Source organism: Cydia pomonella, chromosome 10 (assembly GCF_033807575.1).
Source record: "Cydia pomonella isolate Wapato2018A chromosome 10, ilCydPomo1, whole genome shotgun sequence".
NCBI classification, from domain to species: Eukaryota; Metazoa; Arthropoda; class Insecta; order Lepidoptera; family Tortricidae; genus Cydia; species Cydia pomonella.
The window spans coordinates 11,000,196-11,014,716 of NC_084712.1; the positions used below are offsets into that span (position 1 = coordinate 11,000,196).

General features: G+C 38.6%; 2 protein-coding genes across 2 annotated transcripts in view; both read right to left on the reverse strand.

The window, feature by feature from the left end:
- Positions 1 to 166: 166 nt before the first annotated feature.
- On the reverse strand, positions 167 to 902 carry LOC133522065 (gem-associated protein 6-like). The gene is made up of 2 exons (XM_061857260.1): positions 745 to 902; positions 167 to 596 (listed from the first exon to the last, which is right to left on the reverse strand). The coding sequence occupies exons 1-2, from the start codon at positions 900 to 902 to the stop codon at positions 251 to 253; spliced, it is 504 nt and encodes a 167-aa protein (XP_061713244.1). The 3' UTR covers positions 167 to 250.
- A 5,150-nt stretch (positions 903 to 6,052) lies between these two features.
- LOC133522089 (large ribosomal subunit protein eL29) overlaps positions 6,053 to 14,521 on the reverse strand; it is a 29,568-nt gene continuing 21,099 nt past the window's right edge. The window contains exons 2-4 of the mRNA XM_061857294.1: positions 14,316 to 14,370; positions 13,912 to 13,976; positions 6,053 to 6,210 (exon numbers count right to left, since the gene is read on the reverse strand). Coding sequence (XP_061713278.1) covers positions 6,091 to 6,210; positions 13,912 to 13,976; positions 14,316 to 14,352 — 222 coding nt within the window. The 5' untranslated portion in view covers positions 14,353 to 14,370 and the 3' untranslated portion in view covers positions 6,053 to 6,090. The remainder of the gene's footprint in view (positions 6,211 to 13,911; positions 13,977 to 14,315; positions 14,371 to 14,521) is intronic.

A 14,521-nucleotide genomic window follows, 5' to 3' on the forward strand; every position in this document is an offset into this window, starting at 1 on the left:
GAATACGAAATGCGCCTTGACCAAGTGCGCCGCCTCGGCCACGTGGACCCGGCTATTGATTGTGTTGGACAAAAAGAATGCATTTTTCTTACTTCATTTTAATTATGAAAATGTAGTCTTAATCTCAAGGAAGTCTCAAAGGCATGAGAGGAGAGCAGATTGTAAAACAGATCTTATTCTTTTTTATAGTCAAAATATTGAAATTATATACATATGTACAACAAACAATTATACCTATAAAAATTATATGTTAATCTTGAAAGTTAGGAGGCATTGATTCCATTAGTTTTCTAATCTGCATAAAAACCACAGGATTTTCAGCACAAATGTCTTTTACACTATATGGTGGCAGCACACTAGCATTCCCAATTATCAAATCATCTCCATTTTCTGTTAAAGGCAACAAATTCTTTTTAAACCAGGCTATTAGCTGGGTTTTTTTTTGGATTTTGTCAGATTCTGTTGGCTCTGTTATGGCTTTGCGAGTAGGTGGCTTAATATCATCACTTGGAATTTCTTCTTGTATGTCTTGCACTGCATGCCCAGGTATGATAGTGGTTCTGTAACTCCCTTCATGTGGTACTGAGAGAATAACACTGAAAAAAAAAGATAGGTTTTATTTAGATAACAGTGTAACCGGTAGCTAACGTTATCAATGAATATTTCTTAAAATTAGTGCCAAATTTCAATTGATCGAGAAACAATACTATAATAGATTTCACAAAATATCTTCTATATAATTACCTGAGACTAATAGGATCAATAGAATGTAGAAAGCCCGTAAAACACCTGTTTTTTATAACCTGGATTTTCACAAACTTATCGACGTATGAAAGTAGGATTTCTGGAACATCTTTAATCGAATCGAAGTTTCTTACTACAGTCTGCTGAATTTCATCCATTTTTATTTGCTAATTTTTACGTCAATTGAGGTTTTTTGCTTATTTTTAATTGAAGTTCGGGTAAAACAAAGCGTTAGCCGGCAACAGCGACTCCAACCAATGTTTTTTTTTTTTTTTTTTTTTTGTTAGAATGGCTTTTGCTGCCAGGGCACTTTGCCAACGTCAAGTTTATTACGGACAAACTTAGGAGTGCACCTATGATTTAGCCCAGAATTTTGAATTTAGAGAATTATATACATAACATGAAAGATTAAACAATATAACATTAAAAATAAACACATATAGCTGTATACATACAAAATATTTAAAGACTTATATTATTTTTATCAAGGAAAAACGCCAACAGTTTTAATACATTGGGTTCAGAACTAGCTAGAAGAGACTTTACATTACAGGGGAGAGATACTTTGAATTTGAGCAAGAGATCGTAGAAGCAAAGACGGTTCAACGGACATTCGAAAAATATATGGTCAATTGTGCCTACGCCATAACCACATTGGCATTCCGGGCTACCTTTTACCTTTATCCTGAATAGAAATTCCGGAGAACACACATGACCCAGCCTTAGGCGAATCAGACTACTCGTTACTTTTTTTTTAAACTTAAATTTGAAAAACCAAGGCTTAGAATAAATGTTTCGTTGAATTTGAAAGAACTGTAATTTATTATTGGTAACCCAAAGATCTGACCAATCAGAATGTAGCTTTTCCGAGGAAACTACATCCAAGTCCTTACTGAAACATCGAAAGAAGGACCTATTACCGTTTGTAGCCGCCTCTTTTGCAGCTTCATCCGCTTTTTCATTGCCATGAATGCCTTTGTGGCTTGGAATCCATGATAATTGAACTACTAAATTTAGCAAATGGCAAGCGAAAAGAGCTTCTTTAATCAGGCAAATTATGGGGGATTTTGAGCAATTTTTAATAGAGCTACAGGTAATGGCCTGGATCGAACTGAGACTATCAGAGAAAATTACCGATTTAGGCAATTTGTGTTCTATTATATATTTAACAGCTTTCAAAATGGCTACGCATTCTCCGGTGAAAATAGAGCAGACCGAGGGAAGTTGAAATTTGTGGGTTGACTTCAAATTGTCATGAATGAAAGCACATCCAACTAAACTATTATTTGATTTTGAAGCATCAGAGAAGAGTAAATCCCATCCCTGCCATTTAGTTCTTACTGTAGACAGGAATCTGTCATTGACGTCAGTCGAACTACGGTTGACTCCAATGTTCACTGATTTTTGCTGGAACATAAGGGCCTCGAAAGGCACTGTATAAATGGGAATCTTAGGGAATTGGATTAACGGAGCCTCAATATTATTTAATCTAACTAGACTAGTAACAAGATTTGGTTTTGGTCTTCTAAGCCATAACCGATTCACTTCAACATGAGATTGTAATAGTTGAAGCTTTGGGAAGATCGGGTGATTTTCTAATTGAGCAACACGGAATAAATATCTATCAGCTAAATACTGGCGACGAATCTTTAAGGGGGGATCAGCGCATTCTACTTGAAGCGCTCTAATGGGAGAAGATCTCATGGCGCCAGTAACTATTCTTAGGGCTTTAGATTGAATCCTATCTAGTTTTTTAAGATCTTTTTTACGGCATGGCTCAATTATAATGGAACCAAAATCAAGAATAGACCTAACTAAAGCGTTATATAATAATTTCTGAGAATATGGGTGGGCTCCCCACCATGAGCCTGATAGGGCTCGAATGATATTCAAATTTTTTTCACACTTTCCAATTGTACTATTAATATGTTCAAACCATAATAGTTTGGAATCAAAGGTCACACCTAGAAATTTTACATTCCTATGGACCGGGATGGCTTGAGAACGAAATGACACATTAATAGGAGGGCAATTTCTGCCCCTGAAAAAGACTAGAGCAGAGCTCTTAGAAGGTGACAAGTCTAAACCATGGGCATCTAGCCAAAGACCCAGAGAAACAAGAGAATTGTTTATGTGATGGGACGCATCAACGACGTTCCTATGGGCCGAATATATTGCAATATCATCCGCATACTGGAGGACATTGCAATGCTGGTTGATGGACTGATCTAAGTCAGAAGTATATATACTGTACAGTAATGGACTTAAAACCGAGCCCTGTGGTAGACCTCTCCAAACAATTTTTGGATTATCATGCATATTAAGCACTCTTAATGTAATTTTTCTGCCTGATAACAGATTATTAATGAAAAGCACAACCTTCTCCGGAATTCTTATGGAGCGCAATTTCCTGCAGAGAACCGGGAGGAGAACATTGTCATAGGCAGCTGATATGTCTAGGAAGGCTGCAACAACAGATTGTTTTTGAGAAAAGGCTATTCTGATATCTGTCGATAATAGAGCATGGCTATCAGTAACACTTCTTCCTTTTCTGAAGCCAAATTGGGACTCTGAGAGAAATCCCGAACTCTCAACATACCATTCCAATCTGTTTTTAAGCATATGCTCAACTATCTTGCATAGTACCGAAGAGAGAGCAATGGGGCGATAAGAGTTGAAATGCTCGGGATCTTTTCCTGGTTTCAGAATAGGAAGAATGATTTGGTGCTTCCACGATTCAGGGATATCACCCGACTCAAAAGTTTTATTAATTAGATCTAAAAAGAAATCATGGCATGTTGAGCCAGCTTTTTTCAAAAAGGAGTACACAATACCATCAGACCCTGGGGATGAGTCAGTTACTGTAGTAAGAGCCGTTTTGAGTTCATCTAAACTAAAATCCTTATCCAATAGATTGTCCGATCTGTTAAAAGAGTAAGTAACTGGAATATCAAACTCATTAGGAGCAATAGGAGGGGCTAGTTTATTTAAAAAATCATTAGTCCAGTTGAAAGACGATCCAGAGGCTGACACAGGAGCAATGCCTCTACGAAATCTCCGTATATTCCTCCATACTAGCGTAGAGGGAGTCGAGGGGGAAATAGATTCACAAAAAGAGTTCCAACCGTCAGATTTCTTCATTGAGAGAATTTTACGACATTTCGCTCTTATTTTTTTGAAATTGATGTAATTTTCAATAGTTATATTTTTAGTATATTCCAATTCAGCCTCATTTCGTTCTTTTACCGCGGCAGAACACTCTGAGTCCCACCATGGTTGTGAGGGCTTATTATTACGACGGACGAAGGGTTTTTTAAGAGGGATGGATTCCTCTGCTGATTTATGGATAGCAAAGACGAATGACTCGTGAGCGGAATTTAAGTTTGGGTGAGTGACAGATAAGAGGGACTGAATTTTGTCATCTAAAGTGGAAGAAACCAATGTTTTGATTTGACTTTTAAATTAAATTGTCATTGTCACTGTCAAGTTGTCACCACTGCTGTTTATTATAGACGGCCGTACCGGACCGCGACCTTGGTCCTTAACGGACGTACGGTGGGCTATCCTTTACACACAATCGAATGTACGGTGGACCATACCTTACCTTGTCACCACTGCTGTTTTTTTACTAGATCAAGGATAATTTTAGTGTTTACTACGTTACGTACCGGACCGCGATCTTGGTGCGGTTAAAATATCTCTTTTTCGCTCTCACTTAAAGCTGTGTCCATAACGAATGTCCGGTAGAATACCTACACACGGTCGAATGTACACCGAAGCGCACCAAAGTCGCAGTCCGGTGTGGCCGTCTGTGAAAAATATTAAAGTTAACACACTTCGTGGCTGTATAACATAGATGGTAGAATCGTATAGATGCGCTATACCGCGTGCGCCCGTGATGGCGGCTTACATTCGAGTGCGAGTGGCGAACCACGAGACGCGTATGTAAACGGTGGGCTCGTGGCTGTTCTCGCCACTTGCCGGGCTCGCGTTCGGAGCGATTTTTTGGGCACGAGTCAAAGGGGCTCGCGGGGGACGCGCGCTTGCTGTTTACATTAGCGTTCGGCTTTTTATTCGGTTACAAGCCTTATACCGTGCTAGTTGTTTTTAAAATCGATAATCTCGACGAAATTAGGGGCTGTAGCCCAGGCACGAGACGAGGCAATAGTGTTAGCCCGTGGAGCTTACGAGCAGTGGCCGGGACACGAGCCGCGAGCGCTATGTCATAGTGAGTGACAGACAATACGCAATGCGACAAAATTAAAAACAAGTTTTACCATTCCTGACAACATACAAAAACAACCTACGTAATTTGGTCGGGTTATTTGTTACCATACTACATTTGCGGTGGAGATTTAAAAAAATGAGATTGTGAAAAGGACAAACAATACTAGCGCTTTCTCTGCTACTCCTACTGAAAGATACATAAGACTGTCCCGTTCGGTCATTTCCCCCCACCGCTCATTCCTGATCCAGTTATACTAAATTCATGCTTTATAGCCATTGTTGTATGGCTGCATCACATACGTTTGCCTTGTTAAGGAAAGAGATACAGCAAGAATATTTGCAAGTTGCTAATGGTGCTTCCGCATTGGCTGTTATAAAATCGTATACTACATAACATCGTGTGACAGGGATAGCATGATAGTATTTTATTATTTTGTCCCTGTCACATGAGATTTGAAAAGTTGAAAGAAAAGAAAAGTAACTATCTTTAATTCTTTAAGCGTAAAACCCATCCAGACTATGCGCGTGAATCGCGGCGTGACTTCGCGGCGCGAACATACTGCGACGTTGACGTAGACTCCACACTCGCACAACTGACGAATTTCGATTTTCCCGGTAGCCGCCCTGACTCTACTGACGGAAATGTGTGTCCAACCTATATCGAATCGATTACATATAAATAGTTATAAAAACCGTTTCAGTATTAAAATGTAATGTATAACCGCACCCTGAATATAGCACTAAAATAATTTAAGAAAGTATTTATTTTAATTTCAGTAGTATATTGATATAACTACTACCACAATGGTATGTATTTAACATTGGCAACATGTGCGAGTGAGACACCGCAACCCACCTTTGCTATCTCAAGTGGACAGTTTTATCTGTCTGGTAAGAACACCTTTCTGACTCACTGATAAGGTTCAATTTACTATGACAAAAAAAGTTAAGTTCTGTCCCTCACAGGCGCACGCGTATAGCACATCTAGTTGATCCTGCCATCTATGATTCAAAGGCTGCTATGCTAAATAGGTAAAAGGTGCATTTACACTATATAGGTTAGGAAATTAAATAATAGTACTTATTTTTTAGGTGTTTATTATCTTATAAGCTAGAATTTCATTTCTTGGCCTTGGCTTCCCTCGTGGCCTTCTTCTCGGCTGCCCTCGCGATCTGCTTGGCAGGCTTCAGGTTACCCTTCAGACAGAACCTCTGGTTCCTCAGGAATTTAGGGTCCATCTGTAAAGAGGATAATTTTAGTTCAGTATTACTAAAATATTGTATTGACAGTGACAATTGAATTTGAGTTAACTTAAAGTAGTACAAATAAGTCTTTAAGATGTGTAAAGATGACAATGTAATTTGGCATTTGCAATGCATAGAGGATCTTAGTATGTTTGGCGGAAGTGTTGGAAGTTTTATTATTATATTATTCTAAAGATATATTATTATATTCTAAAATATTTAAATACCACGGTTACGCTCACTTGAATTTATTAGAAATAATATTATCATTTAATTTAATTTCAAATAGTATAATTTCATAAGACAAGCTTTTAGGAATCTGACACCAGATATAATGCTCAAAATTCACAAAACCTATGTTAGGCCTATATTGGAGTATGCACTTCAAGTATTGAGCCCTTATTTAGGGAAGAAGGTTCAATGTAGTTTCACCTAGATACTGAAGAAACTCAAAAACATACCCTATTAAGAAAGACTGCACTTTCTACAACACTACTACACAACACTGAAAACTTTATTGATACAGGCATTATTAGTTATTTCAATTGCCTGCCTGTATACCAATAACTCTTGCATGGCGTATGCAAGGAAAAAGTGTAGCAATGTCATCATTAATGTGAAATTTGTATGAAAATATGAAGTTTCTAATCCACCCTCACTTTAGTCTATTTAAATTAGTGCAAAATTAGATTAGACAGACCATAGAGATATCTATAGATCCATTGTCATCGTCAGTTAGTATCGGGACCGATGTCGCCGCAGTTAAAAATGTGTACATTTCAACTACAATTACAATATTGTACGCATAAGACCTACTCACACATAGACAGTGCACTCGTTGGTACACACACGCGCTAAATTGATTGTAATTACACATTAAAATTTTCTGAGTGTGTTTGTACCTTCTTAAGTTAAAAAGTCTTATCTTCATTCGATATTCATGCGGCATTTTGCTTTCGAAGGTATTTTGACAACCATTCAAATCAAACTACTAATTCGTCCATTTATTCATTCAATAGAGATGGGCAGCACCAAAAATTGTTATATCGATAAATGTATATGAACGAATGAATGATATTTGACTATTATTTTGCATCATTGGTAATAAATCACTATCACTACATGAAATTAAAAAATTAAATGCTAGTACATTTAGATACGAATGCACGACTCTGGATATATAAGTATGAAATATGCTCGCTTTATTTCTATAGTTAAAAATAAATCTATACTGTGTACCTTAAGAGCCCTTAATCCTTGGAGCGTTCTCCGATTTCACGAAATAACGCTCGATAGATGGCGTTGGCGCTCGGTACGCGAGCGCCGGCAACGCGACGCGCGTTTCAATGCAGACTAGAATAATCTTGATAGTTTCAATATAATTTCAAGCAACATTAATTTTAGTGTCATATGATATCATATGGGCACTCTTTATTTTATTGTTTAAGCACAGTAGTTTTTTTTTATGTACACTACTACTAAGTGTACAGACTACAGAGTGTACTATAACCCTTGCTCTTTATTCTGTCTCTTTCACACCAATGGAAAATGAAGAAGTTAGTAAATGACTGCAGGTATAAATAAAGTATATTAGTGCGATAGAGAGACAGATAGTGTTTCGTTGTCGTATCGTAAACGATTGGCATGTTGGCCACACACTTGCTTAGTGCCTAGCCAAAATACCAATCGTTTGCGTATATTAGTGCGATAGAGAGAGAGTAGTGTTTCGTTGTCGTATCGTAAACGATTGGCATGTTGGCTACGCACCCATGATAGTGACTAGCCAAGGTCTCATGATGGAGTCAGGAGTAGGTCACTAGAACTCCTAATCTACTCATTATAATTCCATCGTGTTTGGGCTCAAAAGATTTGCCCTGACGAGTATCATCGATCTAGATGAAGTCCAGGGTCTCATGATGGAGTCAGGAGTTGGTCACCATAATTCCTAATCTACTCATCATAACTCCATCGTGTTTGGGCTCAATAGATTTGCCCTCACGAGCACCATCAATCTAGATGATGTTCAGGGTCTCATGATGGAGTCAGGAGTTGGTCACTAGAACTCCTAATCTACTCATTATAATTCCATCGTGTTTGGGCTCAAAAGATTTGCCCTGACGAGTACCATCGATCTAGATGAAGTCCAGGGTCTCATGATGGAGTCAGGAGTTGGTCACCATAATTCCTAATCTACTCATCATAACTCCATCGTGTTTGGGCTCAATAGATTTGCCCTGACGAGTACCATCGATCTAAATGAAGTCCAGGGTCTCATGATGGAGTCAGGAGTTGGTCACTAGAACTCCTAATCTACTCATTATAATTCCATCGTGTTTGGGCTCAAAAGATTTGCCCTGACGAGTACCATCGATCTAGATGAAGTCCAGGGTCTCATGATGGAGTCAGGAGTTTGTCACCAGAACTCGTAATCTATTTATCATAACTCCATCGTGTTTGTGCTCAATAGATTTACTCCGACAAGCACCGTCAAATTACCATTATGATGAATAGATTAGGAGTTCTGGTGACCAACTACTGAGTACATCATGAGACCCTCGACTTAATCTAGATCGATGGTACTCGTCAGGGCAAATCTTTTGAGCCCAAAAACGATGGAGTTATGATGAATAGACTAGGAGTTCTGGTGATCAACTCCTGAGTCCATCATGAGACCCTGGACCTGATCTAGATTGATGATGCTCGTCAGGGCAACTCTATTGAGCCCAACCACGATGGAGTTATGATGAGTAGATTAGGAGTTCTGGTGACCAACTCCTGACTCCATCATGAGACCCTGGACCTCATCTAGATCGATGGTGCTCGTCAGGGCAAATCTTTTGAGCCCAAACACGTTGTAATTATAATGAGTAGATTAGGAGTTCTAGTGACCAACTCTTGACTCCATCATGAGACCCTGGACTTTATCTAGATTGATGATGCTCGTCAGGGCAAATCTATTGAGCCCAAACACGATGAGGTTATGATGAGTAGATTAGGAGTTCTGGTGACCAACTCCTGACTCCATCATGAGACCCTGGGCCTCATCTAGATCGATGGTGTTCATCAGGGCAAATCTATTGAGCCCAAACACGATGGAGTTATGATGAGTAGATTAGGAGTTCTGGTGACCAGCTCCTGACTCCATCATGAGACCCTGGACCTCATCTAGATTGATGGTGCTCGTCAGGGCAACTCTATTGAACCCAAACACGATGGAGTTATGATGAGTAGATTAGGAGTTCTGGTGACCAGCTCCTGACTCCATCATGAGACCCTGGACCTCATCTAGATTGAAGGTGCTCGTCAGGGCAACTCTATTGAGCCCAAACACGATGGAGTTATGATGAGTAGAGTAGGAGTTCTGGTGACCTACTCCTGACTCCATCATGAGATCCTGGACCTCATCTAGATAGATGGTGCTCATCAGGGCAAATCTTTTGAGCCCAAACACGTTGGAATTATAATGAGTAGATTAGGAGTTCTAGTGACCAACTCCTGACTCCATCATGAGACCCTGGACTTTATCTAGATTGATGATGCTCGTCAGGGCAAATCTATTGAGCCCGAACACGATGAGGTTATGATGAGTAGTTTAGGAGTTCTGGTGACCAACTCCTGACTCCATCATGAGACCCTGGGCCTCATCTAGATCGATGGTGTTCATCAGGGCAAATCTATTGAGCCCAAACACGATGGAGTTATGATGAGTAGATTAGGAGTTCTGGTGACCAGCTCCTGACTCCATCATGAGACCCTGGACCTCATCTAGATTGATGGTGCTCGTCAGGGCAACTCTATTGAACCCAAACACGATGGAGTTATGATGAGTAGATTAGGAGTTCTGGTGACCAGCTCCTGACTCCATCATGAGACCCTGGACCTCATCTAGATTGAAGGTGCTCGTCAGGGCAACTCTGTTGAGCCCAAACACGATGGAATTATAATGAGTAGATTAGGAGTTCTAGTGACCAACTCCTGACTCCATCATGAGACCCTGGACCTCATCTAGATCGATGGTGTTCGTCAGGGCAAATCTTTTGAGCCCAAACACGATGGGATTATAATTAGTAGATTAGGAGTTCTGGTGACCAACTCCTGACTCCATCATGAGAACTTGGACTTCATCCGGGTCAAAAATAATAATGCAAACCCTAACGTAATTTCAAGTGAAAATGCGTTTTTCAGAAAATCGCAGCCAAATAACACTAGACCTTACTCATAGTGTTGTGTTCCTGCCGGTGAGTAAGGTTGCCAGAGCTCAACGAGGGGCGGGAGGGGGTTAGGGTCGGCAACGCGCATGTAACTCCTCTGGAGTTGCAGGCGTACATATGCGGGCCGTATGCTTGTTTGCCACCGACTTAGTATTAAAAAAAAGTAACACTGAAAATCCATCAATAAGCGAGTCTGTTTGGCATACTGTAAAAAATGAACTTTTATTAAGATTTTCTAATCGCAGTATATAGCACTTCTCGGAACTCCGTAGCTGATTACGATCGCAACGAATGCCTGACAATCGAGCACAGGTCCGTCCTCTAAGCGCGCTCCGCGCGGACTGAGAGCGGGGCGTCGCTGCTGCGTGATTTATACGTGTTTTAAAAAAATATAAATTTACGGCAATGTAGGTCCCATAGTTACGATTTTTTTTTTATAGGTTAACATAAAGTTACAGTTTGCTACAATATTATTTTTAAAGCAAAATATGCGTACAATTTGCGGAAATAAAATATAATAAAACCCTGTTTTCGCCAAAAAAATGAAGAAAACTCGGAAGGTATTTTATCAGTTTTTTCAAATGAATTTTCGATTGTTAATCATTCCAGCCCCTCGTACGAGATATGTTGAATCAAATTGTAGTCATTCATGTACCAAATGATTCTTGGTTATAGCAAAATTGAGAACCGAAACGCCACATCTCACTGCAAAATTTGGAAAAGACTCCCAAAAAACCTCATTAAAAAAGAGGTTTAAAAGAGAAAATGAAAATTTGAACTGTTGGAGCCCCTAGTTTAGGAAACGATTATTTAAGTACGTTATCAGTTTTTGAATAAATACTAATAGTTACGTCGTAATCTTGAATGAAAAAGGAAGCATTTTACAAAATAAGCTCGTCTGTAGGAATAAGGACTCTTAAGATATATTCAGAATTCAGTTTTTAGCGTTCTGTGCCAACAGGATTCTTTAATTTACTAAGCCTATAATGTCCGCCGCACCAACCTTCAAAAGATCGTATCTTAAGTAAGCGAAATAGATAGGCAATCACTTGGCCGATGGTAGTTATTTACAGGTGGCGCCAGTACTGGGCTATAACCGCGAACAACGAGGTTCGGAAATTGCGGGCTTCTTTCTCTGTCACTCTAGTTACGCCCTAATTGGAGTAAAAGACACTTTGGTGTTCGCGGTAGGGTCTCAAGTTTCCGAGTTAATCCTAACAATATGCAGTGTCAAATAATTGTTTTTGGTTTTGGTATTTTATGATCCGGACGTTAGTCTAAATAGATAAATTCCATAGAACAAAACTTGACACAGAGGAAATATTTGCTGGTGCCATTTCTAAAATACCTTTCTTTGTTTATAAATAATAAAACAGGGTCATTTTATTATATACAAAAATGACATTCTTTGTGTGAAAAAGTATACAAAGTGAACAAACTTGCACACTGAACGGATATAACAAAAAAAATACAAAATCTGATTATTCGAAATAATGTTTAAGTATGTAAACTTCTATGAAATTATTATCATAAATAAAACTTGCACGTGTGCGCTATAAGAATTGCTGCAGAGTTATCTTGGTCTGACTCTGTTACATTTCATTCGTATCCCTACTCAACACTCGTTACCTACATACAACTACATTAAAATATCGATATGATACGATTAGGAACATCGACTGAGTCGCAGCTCTAGCGCTTTCGTCGCTGCTAATATTTTGACATATTACTTCAATATTGAGACTAATGTAGAGTTGTGCCCGCTCGGTCTTTAAAAAGAGCGCTCCGATCTCGGTCAATCGGTCAAACGAACTAGTTCGCTCTTTTAGGTCCTTTAGTTCTTTTAGTTCAGGAGCAACTCTCGAGATCTGTATGAGGATGACTAGGTATGTGTCTTGCTCTCGCTCGCAAATAAACAGAGCGAGAGCGTGAGCGAGCGACTTTCTTGACCTTGACTCATTTCGATCATTCGCTCCCAACCGTTTTGTTACTAGGTACCGACGTACTGACTACTGAACTAAAGGACCGAGACCGATTAAGAGCGCTTAAGATGAACTAGTTCCTTTCGTTCCGTGGTGGGATTTCATTCCTTTTAGTTCTTCGGTCCTGACCGACTCAAGCCTAGACTAATGTCATATTTCACATGTTCATTGCCCATTGCGAGTTAGCTTTGAAAACAACAATGAAGAAAGTATATACAACAAGCAATGGATGACTTTAAAATGTCCGGCAATGGACAACGTATTTTATTATTTTTTGCCGATTTTATTACACAAATAGATTGCTATTAGTCTTCTTACCTGTGATAAGTAGCTCCATAATTATTTAAATTTACAGTGATACTGCGATTTTTGCACGTAATTACGGCGCAAACAGGCATTTTCACCGCAACGGCTGTCCATCAAATGACAATGCGATCGTGCTTTCTGATCATTTTGATCAGAAAATAGAGACACGCGCCTAGCTGTCAAACCACTTCTTATATCCATATTTCTGTGAGACAGACTAATACCCTATCCTCCTAAGGCCCACCATAAAGAGTAAAGGAAATATGGTTGAAATTCTATTGTTTTGAAATAAAATGATACAAATGAAATGAGTTGTGTCCAATTGAAAATGGTTAAAGTGCCAATTCACACTTTATCAGGCCTGATTTGGGCCCAAGAAAGAATATTTTTCCATTTCACCAAATATCAGCACATCGTTTACAATATTTGAAATGTATAGAAATGGTGGTTAATGATGTTATTCTGTGAAATGAAAACGAATATCAGGCCCGAAATTGGGACTCTGGATGTAATTGGCGCTTTAAATTATATAGAATAATTAGAAGTATAGTTGACCGAGGCTGATTTTGCATTTAAACCTTTTAAATATCAATTAATTTAAAAAGCAAGTTTGTTAAAAAATATCCTATAACATTTCAAGTTTCTTGTTTGTGGTTGTTGTTCTGTTTAAATCAACCACAAAATGATGCCATTAAACAAACAGAATTACCAATAAGGAAAATTATTTTATTGTATTTCTAACTTGTAAAGGAATTTAATGGGGACATAATACATAAAATATTAAGTATACATAAGTTCAATATTTATTTATTTAGTAATATGGCAGATAAAATATAGGCAGTCAAATAAATTTAAAAATTACAATACAATAATCATAAGGTATCTGTCAGATGTCAACATTCAGTTTGTTTAGCCATTGCCACAGGTCTTCTGGTGGTCCAGAGTATGAATGCAGAGGACAACCCTGGATAATGTGTAGTCCTTCCATTCATTAAGTTCAGTTATTTTATGGTAACTGAGACGACCTATCCTTAGTCACCATCAGCTTGATGAGAGACACTAATAAGGACTAGACTGCGATTAGAAAATAAATGTGTAGATTCATAGATAGTGTATTAGGAAAAATGTAGTGTATTTTATCACTTTTTCTGATTTATTGTTGGTGGCAATAGAAGATTATGAAATAAGTTACTTACTCCAAGGGTAGATTCGTGCCTGAACTTCTTAGGCTTCTTGATCCCATTCCTGTGGGCCTTGCGGTCTGAAAGGAAGCAAAACAAACGTCGATTATCAACTAGCGACCCGCCCCAGCTTCGCAAGGGTTACACAAAACCCGTGACAAATTATACATCTAATCCTTCCTCAAGAATCACTCTATTGAAAGGTGAAAACCGCATGAAATTCCGTTCAGTAAGTATACAGACAAACAGACGCTGCGGGGACTTTGTTTTGTAAGGTGTATAGATTTTAAACTTGAGAAATCAAATAAAACCATAACAACTGTAACAATTAGCCACATCCTTGCAAATACAAACACTTAAAACCAAATTTTTTCATATATTTTACCTACTTAATTAGAAGAATCGTGTTGTTTACTCACTTTGGTTATGATTTGTGTGGTTTTTCGACTTCGCCATTTTTCAGTATTCACGGTACTGTAACAAGAAATACTAGGATAAGCACAATAGCACTGGTTGCCTGTAAAATATTTACAGTGCAAAAACTAAGTACACTTCACGATTTATAAGATATTTTCGGAAATAACACGAATACAGACCCGCAGCCGAAGAAGTACTTATTGAAAGA

Bases quoted from the DNA above. Each gene is read 5' to 3' on its own strand.
- LOC133522065 (XM_061857260.1), bottom strand. From the start codon at position 902: ATGGATGAAATTCAGCAGACTGTAGTAAGAAACTTCGATTCGATTAAA. The intron at 597-744 runs GTAATTATATAG...TTTTTTTTTCAG, and splicing joins ATTGATCCTATTAGTCTCAG to TGTTATTCTCTCAGTACCAC.